At 42.3% G+C, this 12194-nt stretch overlaps 1 protein-coding gene across 1 annotated transcript; it reads left to right on the forward strand.

Annotated features, from left to right (window-relative positions):
- Window positions 1-2209: 2209 nt before the first annotated feature.
- Window positions 2210-11817, forward strand: LOC122045856. Its single transcript, XM_042606243.1, has 4 exons — window positions 2210-2340; window positions 2555-3255; window positions 10693-11130; window positions 11438-11817. The coding sequence occupies exons 2-4, from the start codon at window positions 2628-2630 to the stop codon at window positions 11605-11607; spliced, it is 1236 nt and encodes a 411-aa protein (XP_042462177.1). The 5' UTR covers window positions 2210-2340; window positions 2555-2627; the 3' UTR covers window positions 11608-11817.
- Window positions 11818-12194: the final 377 nt, after the last annotated feature.

Below are 12194 nucleotides of genomic sequence, written 5' to 3' on the forward strand. Positions count from 1 at the left end.
CAGGAGGCGTACGGAATAAGGCCCAATGGAATTGAACTGTGGCAGGCGGTGCTTCCGCTCGGCCTCCTGAGCTGACGTAACTTGTTGCTCCATCCGCTTGGCTTGTGCCTTCTGTTTCTGTTCCACAAGCTTAGCTGCTCTTGCCTCGATCAGAGCGTCGAGCTCCTCCGTGGAGATCGTCACCGTGTGCGGTCGTCCAGCTTCGTCCATTGCTTCCGATCGGATGCAGGAGCGTTCCCACAGACGGCGCCAAATTGATCCTGTCCGAACGCTGAATCAACGGACGCTGGGCATGTGACGCTCTTCGAATTGCTGACGTAGATCTCCAACCGGTCGTATGGACCTCTGGCGAACCTGCAAGGAAGTCGGGCCGGGAAGGGGTTCCCGGCGACGACCCTCCGACGCTCAAGTCAGGCAAGAGGAAGACGAGAAAGTGGCTCTGAATATGCGAGAATGTGTACCTCAGGCGAAGTGTGAGGCCCCTTATATAGAGCTGTGAAGAGGCTCATGCACACATACCGAGGCGAATACGTGTCCTCTAACCATACCTCAGTATGGGTTTATCAGAAGAGATTACCTGACATCATACTGCTACAGTCCGAGCACATCTCTGATGGGACAGCGGAACCCTCTGTCGTAAGATCCTGCGTATGGCCTGGTCGTTGAACATACCCGCTGTCAGAAGATGTTCCCTTGTCCTTTTGTCTCTTCTTATCCTATGCCGAGCATCCGGCCGGTCGGCAATCCCCTCACGTCCGGCCGGTCGTATATGCTGGTCCGCTCGGGAGATTCCCGGGTCGTGTGCTCTGTGGAGACTGTTCGCAGTATTGCTACTTTATGCCTTCGGTCGAGCGGGCTACCCGCTCGGCCATACGACCCTGTTCAACATGAGCGTCGGAACCCCGACTCCCCCCCGGGGTGTCTTTGCTTCCGCTTGGAACATTCGGCCGGTCGCCCCAATCTTTATCCGCTCGGCCAAACCTTTGGCTGACCTTTTACCCTTCAATCTCCACGAGGCATTGACTCTGCTTAAAGGGTTGATCCCCCTCCTTACTGCCGGATCATTTATTTTTCTTAATTTATTTTTGTTAAGTCCATCAGTTTTGAACAAAACTAGTTGATAAACTTTCCCCATTTAAAAATTTAATATTTTTTTATTCTGATATTCATATTAATATTGATTAGTAAATATTATTATCCTAATTTTTTAATGAAATAAAATTTATCAAGTATTTGTGAATTTAAAATTTTATTATTTTCAATTGATATTGAATTTAGATTTGAATACATGGATACATTAAAAAACTTTTAGAGCATTGATTTTAATTTAAAATGAAGAGTCTCTACATTCATAAGTTAATTTTATTATAAATTTAGAGAACTCTAAATCATTTCAAACTAAAATTAATATATTCTTATAAGTTTCCTTAATGTGTCTTCATATAGGAATTCAACAATAAATTTTTAAATGGAGAGAACAAAAATTTAAATGTGGAAAGAAGGGAGGTTTAGTAAAATGCCTTCTTATTAAATGTGGGGATAATATAATAGGAAAATACTGTGTTTTTTAAATTTTGAAACTTGGTTCTACTAAGGTGGTTTAATAAAATACCTTCTTATTAAATTAAAATTTTTTGATTGATATTAAAATCAATATAATTATTTAATAATTTTGAAATATGAATGTTTTTTTAATTTAAAAAAAATGGGATCGTGTTAATAAAAATAAGGGACTTTTAAAAATTTTCTATCAATAAATTTAATATCCCTAAAAACTGAATTTCAATTAGAAAAATTTAAAATTATGTTACTTTAGTACAATATTACTGAATTAAATAAAGAACTTCTAATTTGTTTTGACTGTTTTTTTAACTCTTTGTCCAAATGAAATAATTTGTCCCCCGAAATGACAATAATAAAGCGAATTTATTTGAAGGATATATAATTCAAAAGTCTTACACATTTTAATTTTTAAATTTGATTCAAAAATTAATATCTTCTTTAAAAATAAAAATTCAATTTCCTTGACTGGTATAGATTTGAACGAATCTCACCCTCGAAACTTACTCGGGCCCACCGTCGGCATCGGAACACGTCAATAAAGGTAACAAAGCGGGTAGCGAGTCAAGAGTAGCTCATGGAGTTTGACTTTAGAAACACAATACAGGTAAAGCCGACTAAAATGACTTATACCCGCAAACATACAGCCGAATCATTCGCTTAACCATGGTTGCACTTCGCGTTTCTCTAACGTCGCGAAATTATATATTTATTCGGCGAGTCTGAAGCTTTGGCGACGCGCAGGATCCAGGCCTAGGGTTCCGGCAGTTCGACGCCCAGGTGAGAAATCTCTCTAAATTTCCCTCGTTTTGTTCATCCTTTGTCGGTTCTGCGTCATCCGGTACTAATTTTCCTACTTCCTTCGGACTCGTCTCCTTCTTGAATATAATCGAGCTCACTTTTTGAGATAATTTTTTGGATTGGGCTTTTGATAATGGTCTGTAAAAGTTTCCGGCGAGTTTGTGACCTATTTGATGGATTCTTTGCGGTTCAGGGCTTCGTGGATGAAAAAGGTGCGACCTTCGGTTGCCCGACAGGTTTAATCTTCTTGGCCCCTCGTCGCTGAGATGCCGACTTTCACCACGGTCGCCTTGGAAAGGCTTTTGGAGCCTAGGTCTCGGGATCCTGCTACGAAGCCGTCTCCAGTGCCGGTGGAAAGAGCAGAACGAGGCACCACGGTAAGAAAGGGCGTTCCCCGGCCGAATATTTCACCCGCCCTCTATGCCACCCCGGTCACTACTCCGCTTCCCGATTCTCCTTCGTCATTTACTTTGGAATCTCCATATCTTATCAACCATAAGAGAAGAGGGCCTCGCCTCGTTAATGGTCTCCCGAAGAACAAGAACAATGCCGTTACTGGACAACCTAAGCAATCAGAGGTGGAACTGAAGGTCGATGTGTTGAAAACAAATGACCATGGTATCGAGAAGCACGATGCTGATGATGCCTACGCAAGCAATGGCGGACCATTAACAGATGAAGCCTGTGATGGGAAGGTGCAAACTCAGAATCTGAATATTGTAAAAATTGGAGCTGAGGATGTCAAGAAGCCTGTTTTGGTTACTATTAAAAGAGAGGAGGTAAATGAGGACTCTCTTGACATGCATAGCATCGTGAGCAATTCCAAGGTTGGAGATAACTGTACTTCGTTTGGATCAAATACTTCTGCAATGGAATTTTATGATGCTTCGGAAGGTATTTTTCTTTCTCAAATTTTGATTTCTCGTCCCTTCATTTTGTTGGTGTTGTTATTACCATATTTGCTGCTTCGGTGTGATCTATAGCAGTGGCTTTACATTTGAACCTGACTGTCCATTTCAACGCATTATTGTGAAATACAGTCCAATCCGGTGCATTTGGTGCTGGTGTTTGACTGGTTTGGCAACCCCTCCCCACCTCTTCTGGGTCTGGGAAACAGTGGGTTGAAGATGAAGTGGGAGTGAGAAAAAAATTAGTTGAAGAAGATCCGATTAGAATAACAAACTAGTGAAAGCTGACCTTCTACTATCACCTTCATTATATCTGATCCTGTCCGAAAGTCGAAGAGATGGAAAGTTGGGGATGTAGCGCTCACATTGAACTCTTGTGGACTCCGCTCGAACCTGCAACACAAATTACGTCAGTGGGATCCCTGGCGTTGGCCCTTCTACGCTCAATTCAGTTACCGGCGATATAGTGGAAAGCGGAGGAACATGAAGACTATAGCGCAAACAGTGAATATCGCATACCTCCGCCGATACTTAGACCCTCTTTATATAGAGCTCCGGTAGCGCACGTGCACACTTCCCAAGGCGGGTACACTTCTCAAAGTTTTTTCTGAAAAGACTTGTCAGTAAAGTGTTCCTGACACAGTACCTTAACAGGCCAAGCATATCTCTGAAGTGACAATGAAAGCTTCCGTCGTACGATCTTCTGACTGTCCATGCCCAGTGTCGACGACACCAACTCCCAAAAGGATGTCGCTGAATATCAGAGTGTATTGTTAGGCTGAGCGAGTTGGTCGCTCGGCCGTTGATTCGCCGCTCTGGTGCCCCGTCCGATTGGCCAGAACCTCGGTACTCCTTTGCGTGCCAGTTCGACCGAAGTTCCACTCTGCCACTGTCAAGACCTGCTGGCAGGCCGAGACTATCAAGACCTGCTGCCAGGCCGAGCGGGGTTATCGCTCGACCGAAGTTGAACTCTATCGTTATCAGACTCGGCTATCTGGCTGAGCGGGGTAGTCGCTCGACCGTAGTTCCGTCTGTCAATGACGAATATTGGTGCCTTGCCGAGCGGGGAAGCCGCTTGGGCGACTTCTGCACATTGTCTTCATTGAGCGTCGGTCGTTTGACTTCTCATGTGTCGAAGGCATCGGTGGATCGGGGCCTTCTCTCCCGATCGGGGCATGCTTCGTTCGACCGACTGATGTCATCTACGTGTTGACCGTCTTGACTTTGACATCCGTTGACCTCCACCGTGACAACGAGGTGGGACCCTTCATCATCACCGCATCAATATCCAAAAGAGTAAAGGAGTTGAATGCTTTTTTCTTTGTGCATTTCTAGCAAAACTGCTTTGGTTTTTCTTCGTTGTTAGGTATTTTAAGCTTTTAATTCATGTACTGATATTGGTCTCTCTATTTAGATGATAAGAACACAATACATTGGGTGTTATATGGGAAGTGTACATTTGACATTCTTTGTTGTTTTTACCTTATGAGTGATACACTTATTATTTACCTAATAGTTAATACAACTCCATATGCCAATACACAACCATATTCTGGATTTGCCTAAACATATGTGGAAAAGAAACACCCAAGATTCATTGTATTAACTCAAGGGCATGATGGGTTGTAGTTCTAGTTCTATAACATTGAAAGTATTGGGACCCGTTGGCCGGCTAGAAGGGGGGTTGAATAGCCCTGCGCAATTAAAAAACCAACCCTTCTCAGATTTAAAGGAACACTTGCATAAAATAAAATAAAGAAATAAACTAAAAGACGAGACTCACCGTCTTTACTTGGTTACAACCGGGGAGGTTGTTAATCCAAGGAAATGAATCGCACTAAGTATCTCTTCAGGTGGAGAAGCCTTTTACTGCAGTGAAAGCACAAAAAGATGAAGCTAAACTAACAAAGTGAAGCGCACAAGTGTTGGAACTCAAATTACTTGTTGTTTAGCTTCTGGACCAAGGTTGTATTTATAGCCTTGGTCGGGGCGCCTGGAAGGGTTCTAGGCGTCTAGAAGGGGATAAAACTTTATCCCCTTCGCAACGGATCATAGTCAAATGTGATCTGGATAATATCACATTTTGAGCGCCCGGAAAGGTTCTGGGCACCCGGACTGATTCCGGCCGCCCGAACCCTTAAAGTCAACAATGTTGACTTTTTTCGGTTTGGGCCTTCTGCTCCGGTGCTGCTCGTTTTAGTCTGGGTCTTCCGCTCCGGCAATGTTTGTTTGGTTGATTCCGGCCATCCGGAATAAGGCTCATCCAAACCCAATTTTCGGTCTTTTCGAGCAACCTTCCGTTACGGCTTCTCGTCTCTCGTAAACATCTCGCGCCTCCTTCTTGTCCGCCCGCGTACTCTTCCGTAGCATCTCGTCCTTCAAACGCATCGAACCCATCGGCTCTCTCCCGTGCCGCCCTTCTCACTAGCTGCGTCTTTACTTGACTTCCTATGCTTCTAAGCTCTTGCACACTTAGACACGGGTTTAACACAATAAGACCTAACTTAATTTGTTTGATCACATCAAAACAATCTTGGAGTTCCAACAATTTCTCCTTTTTTGATGTGAGCAATCCAAGTTAAGTTAGGGTAAACAAATAAAGTTAAAGCAAAAAATAAATTTTACAATAAAGCACAAACAGTAGGAAATTTAATTTTAAGCACTACCTCCCCCTAGACTTAATTTTCCACTTCTCCCCCTTTGATCACATAAAAATGGGGTACCAAAAAAAAATCTAAAGGTAACTAAAACTCTGAATTTAAAAAAAAAAATTCAAGTAAAAAAAATTTCTTAGTAAACTCTTGATTTTGAGAATAATTTTGATAGCTCTATAAATGTAATAATTTTAGAAAAAAAATTCTAAGTAAAAAAAAATCATTTTCTAAGTAAAAATAAAAATTTCCTGAGTTAAACACATTTTTCAAGAATTAATTTTTATAGAAAGTTAAGTTTAAAACATGTTTTTGGTAAAGCACAAGGGAAAACTTTAAGTTAAAAAAAAATAAGAAGTTAAAACAGTTTTGCATAGAAAAATTTAGAGTTTTCCAAAAAATTGAATAACTATTTAAACCATTATCTAATTTCTTTTTTAATGATTTATCAGTTAGTCAATTAAACATTTTATTTTAATATTTGGCTTCCAGAATGTGGCGAAGTACTAGGCCTTCTTGGTTATTGAATCATCAACTACTTCTAGACAAAGTCGCATAAGGAAATTAGATGTTTAATGTACTCTCTGAAAGTCGTAAGTCCAATTAAATTTTTAATTAAGACAAGACTTTGGAACCCAATAAAGGTTCCTTCCAACTGGATTAATTAGAAATTTTTTAGGGACATATTTCTTTAAAATGTTTCTAATTTGTCCTTTATGATATTTAAAATACCAGTTTAAATTATATCTTCTAATATTTGTACTATATGTGCATGTATGATTTTTCAAGTCTTTTATTTCCTTTTATAGATTATCATTTTCTAGCTTTAATTTATCAAACTCTTCTAATGGACAAGATTTTGCTAGAATTATTTTTAATTCTTTAATTTCTTTTTCTAATTTACAATAATCTTTAGATAATAATTTTACGAATTTAAACATTTTATCAGGAGGAAGAGATCGTACCTGACTTACCTTGTCGATCTCGTTGTCCGTGGCTCCCCCTGAACTGCTGCTTTCTTCCGATGCCGCTCCCCTTTCATCGATGCTCTCGATACTCATTTCGGAAGAACTTTCTTCGTATTCGACTTGATGACTTACCATCAACACAAGCTCGGAGAATGTCTCAACTTTCGATTCGGACGACGTTTCGTCCCACGTCGTCTTTAAAGTCTTGTACAGGCTTCTTTCCTTTGTCCTTATCTTTGTTCCTTAGCTTAGGGCAGTTGTCCTTAACGTGTCCTTCGTTGCAGTGGTAGCATCTGATTATCCTTTTCTTTCTACCCTGTGGATGATTAGTATGATTTAAACAATTTTTTAAAACACCTTACCATCAAAACCATTTCTTCGTCGTCAAGAGAGGATTTTGGCTCATGTTCGTCTCTGGTTGCCTTGAAGGTGATGTTGTGCTTTAGCTCCTTTGTACCTGCACATCTCGATTCATGCACTTCAAAAGTTGAAAATAATTCTTCTAAGGTAATAGATTTTAAGTCCTTAGAGATATAGAAGGCATTTACTAGTGATACCCATTTTGTATTTCTATGGAAGGAATTAAGAGTGTACCTTAGCGAATCTTGATTGCTTACCTTTTCTCCGAGATTTGAGAGTCCAGTGATGAGCTCCTTAATCCTCGAATGAAGTTGTGCAATCGTTTCGTCTTCTTCAAATCGCAGGTTAGTGAGCTGGTTGCGAAGTAAGTCTCGTCTCGCGAACTTGGTTTCGGATGTCCCTTCGTGTTGCTCAAGGAACTTCTCCCAAAGCTCCTTTGCTGAGTTGTAGGTGCCGATTCGGTTGACTTCTTGTGGCGGAAGGACGCTTAGCAGATGGAATTCTGCTTTGTCGTTTGCCACGTAGTCGACTTGTTCTTTTTTCGTCCACTGGTATTCTTCCTTACCCTCGGGTCCTACAAAATCGAACTTTATTATTAAAAGTAATTCAAAGTCGGTTTTAAAGAATACCTACATTCGCTTTTTCCAGCTAACGAATTCCCCTTCGAACTTCGGTGGATTTATGCTTGGTTCGAGTTCGACCATTGATTTGGTACTTTGATCAGCGGTTAGTCCTGTTAGGACCAAAAGTAGCTAGAGGGGGGGTGAATAGCTCGTCGCGTTCGCTCGTTGCTCAGCGTTGCTTGTTTCTTCAAAGATGTGCAGCGGAAATACAAAGAAACAATCACACAACGCTAACACGGTTGGTTTACTTGGTATCCACCTCACAAGAGGTGACTAATCCAAGGATCCACACCAACACACACACCCTCCACTAAATAAAACTCTCCTTTATGGTAACTACCAAGGACAGAGAAGCCCTACAAGACTCAATACAAGAAGAGAGGGAAAGGATACAAGAAATACAAGCTTACAATGAGTATAAACCCTAACCCTAGCTTCTCTTCTTGGCTTTGATCCGCCTCTTGACTTGGAGAACTTCCAAGATCCTTCAAGAAGCGATCCGAGCTTTGAGTCTTATGGAGGAGTCGAGAGATCCGAGTGAATCGGATAAGAGATGCCAAGGAATCGCGCTGCGGCCTTTATCGACGCCAACGGTCGGATCCCGATCGATTCGAATGTTCCCAATCGATCGGGAGGCTTTGGATCGATCCACGGATCGATCCAGCGCCTCTCAGAGCGCGGATCGATCCATGGATCGATCCGCGCTCTGCTCCAGGCCCCAATCGATCCACCGATCGATTGGGACATCTGGATCGATCCATCGATTCGATGAACTCGTCTGACAAGGCTCGGATCGATCCATCGATCGATCCGATTTGGTTTTGCCCAAACCAAGTCCCAAGCTACTAAACCAACACCCGGCCAACCTCGACTGTTGGTACACCACGCCAGCATCTAGTCACCCTTCGACCGCTAGACTTCCCACCGTGTCCGGTCAACCTTCGACCCACTGGACTTTTCTATTCATGCCAAGTATCCGTCACCCTTCGACCTACTGGACTTCCATCGATGTCCGGTCAACCTTTGACCTATCTCAGATTTCCTCGTCAAGTATTCATCAATCCTTCGACCTACTTGGACCAGATGTCCGATCATCCTCGATCCATCTGGATTTTCCTTGCTTCACTCACCAGGGCTTTCACCCAGCTTCACTCACTGGGGCTTTCACAGCTTCACTCACTAGGGTTTTCCATCCGCCTAGCTTCACTCACTGGGGACCCCGCTTCACTCACTAGGGCTTTCACCTAGCTTCACTCACTAGGGTTTTCCATCTGCCTAGCTTCACTCACTAGGGCTTTCACCTGGCTTCACTCACCAGGACTTTCACCTAGCTTCACTCACTAGGGTTTTCCATCTGCCTAGCTTCACTCATTAGGACTTTCCTTCTTCCTGGCTTTACTCACCAGGACTTTCACCTAGCTTCACTCACTAGGGTTTTCCATCTGCCTAGCTTCACTCACTAGGACTTTCCTTCTTCCTGGCTTCATTCACCAGGACTTCCATTCTACCTAACATCCCAGTTAGGACTTCCCAGTCAAGTATCCGGTCAACCTTGACCTACTTGACTCTTCTTCAATCAATTTCTTATTGTCAAACATCTAAACTCAAACCAAGACTCAGCTTGGTCAACCAGGTCAACCTTGACCTGAGGGATGTTGCACCAACAAGTCCTCCTGAAGCGTCCTGGCTCTGATACCATTTGTTGGGACCCGTTGGCCGACTAGAAGGTAGGGTTGAATAGTCCTGCACAATTAAAAAACCAACCCTTCTCGGACTTAAAGGAACACTTGCATAAAACAAAATAAAGAAATACTAAAAGACGAGGCTCACAGTTTTTACTTGGTTATAATCGAGGAGATTGTTAATCCAAGAAAATGAATCGCACTAAGTATCTCCTTCAGACGGAGAAGTCTCTTATAGCAGTGAAAGCACAAAAAGATGAAGCTAAACTAACAAAGTGAAACGCACAAGTGTTGGAACTCAAATTGCTTGTTGTTGTTTAGCTTTTAGACCAAGTCTGTATAGCCTTGGTCGGGGCACCTAGAAGGGTTCCAGACGCCTGGAAGGGGATAAAACTTTATCCCCTTCGCAACGGATCGCGATCAAACATGATCTGGATAATATCACATTCCGGGCGCCTGGACCCTTAAAGTCAACAATGTTGACTTTTTCTAGTCCGGGCCTTCTGCTCCGGTGCTGTTCGCCTCGGTTCGGGTCTTCCGCTCCGGCTCCGCTTGCTTGGGTGATTTCGGCCATCCGGAATAAGGCTCACCCGAACCCAACTTCCGGCTTTCTCGAGCAACCTTCCGCTCCGGCTTCTCGTCCCTTGGAAACGTCTCGCGTCTCCTTCCTGTCCGCCCGCGTACTCTTCCGCAACACCTCGTCCCTCGAATGCACCGAGCCCATCGGCTATTTCCCGTGCCGTCCTTCTCGCTAGTTGTGTCTTTTGCTCGATTTCCTGTGCTCCTAAACTCCTGTACATTTAGACACAGGGTTAAACACAACAGGATGTAACTTGTTTGATCACATCAAAATAACTTTGGGGTTCCAACATAAAGTTCATTCTAGTTTGGTTCACATAACTAAAAGAAAGCTACATTAGGGGTACATATCTCTCGAAATATTGCCTAGATTTTATTTGTTTGTATCAAGCATGTTTTCTTTTACTTAAGTTCTAATCTCTTGAATGTCCACGGTGTTAATGAAGATATGTATGTCAGATTTTGGTAATCCATAGATCTTGTTGTTTTTCTTTTTTTGCTTGCAATCATAGTTTACATTCCATCAGGAAAGTTAATGCAGTTTTCCTTTTTTGTTTTAGAGTTCTCCACTGGTTGTACACCACAACCTTCCTATAACAACTTGGACGATGACTTGCCTGAGTTGAAACTTAATCTCTTGATGGAGACAAAGAAGCGGACACAGGCTGAAGAATCACTGGATCAATTGCAGAATCTCTGGCAGAGGCTTTCCGATCAGCTGTCACTACTCGGATTAAGTCTGCCTATTTCACCAAATATCTCTGAGGATGTAAATAAACAGTCCAACTTGGATCCTGTAGAGGAATTGACCCAGCAGATTGTTGTTACACGCTTTGTAGCTGATGCTATTAGCCAAGGTTTTGCTCACGCTGAGGTTGAGCTTGAGATGGAACCTCAAATTGCAGCTAAGAATTTTGAAATTACCAGGTTAAAGGATCGATTACAGTATTGTGAAGCTGCTAATAGGGAAATGTCTCAGAGGAATCAAGAAGCAGTTGGTGAGAATACTGAGCTTATTGCCCCTTAGTATTATTCATATTTTTCTTATTTCATGCTTATAGAGAAACCTAGATTGCATCAGTGATGAAAATGATTTGGCTGTTTGAATTGCGATCGATATGAAAGCAATGAGAATGCATCCATATGAAATCTCATTAGGAAGACTTGATAGTCTCTTACTACAATTTAGCTGTTCGAAATAGTTAACAATATGAAAACAATGTTTCCGCTGAAGAACTCCATATCGTTCAATTATTATTTTTTGCTCAGTGTCCTGTTGTTTATGGCACAATCTGTTCGCTGCAGAAATGGCTAGACGACAACGCAACAAGCGCAAGAGGAGACAAAGATGGGTCTGGGGCTCGTTCTGCTTCGCCATCTCTCTCAGTGCTGCTGCTATCGCTTGGTCCTATCTTCCTTCATCGAAGCTGATTCCCGATGAAGGCGATGCATCAACCACTAGTGAGCAAGAATGATGATGAATCATCATAATAATCAGCTCAGCCCATCTTGCATAGTCAAAGCTGCAAGAGATCTGACAGGTATTCTCCATGCTGGTTCTCAGTTTTGAGATCTCCATCTTCTTCTTTTTTCAGTTCCTCTTATCATTGTTTGAGTGGGTAATTTCCATTCAAGACTTGTTTAATAATAAGAACACAAACAAATGTGAATAGGTTTCTTTTTTCTGACTTGTTCAATGGTGTGGTGTGTGTAACACCCAACAAAGTTGGGAGATCAATTTTTGCAAGCTTGCATGGTTTTAAAACTATGAGCAAATGCTGAGGGCGCTTGGGAGTGGGTGTGACAAACAGGCTGGCCCTAGCACTTCATGATATGCTTTGGGCCGTAGGGTTGGGCTTACTCGTGCTTGTGTCAGGCACAAGGTGGTCCGTGGATTAGGTTGCCACCCGACCCGGCATGGCCTAGCATAAGCTAGGCCATGGTCCCGCTAGATATGTGCATTTTAATTTTTCATTTATTTAGTTTTGTTAAATTGTGTGAAGTATAATACGGAAGATAAAATGAATTAATAATGATAGCATTAGAAGAAATTTATTTAAAT

The sequence above is a fragment of the Zingiber officinale genome, chromosome 2B, assembly GCF_018446385.1.
Source record: "Zingiber officinale cultivar Zhangliang chromosome 2B, Zo_v1.1, whole genome shotgun sequence".
NCBI lineage: Eukaryota > Viridiplantae > Streptophyta > Magnoliopsida > Zingiberales > Zingiberaceae > Zingiber > Zingiber officinale.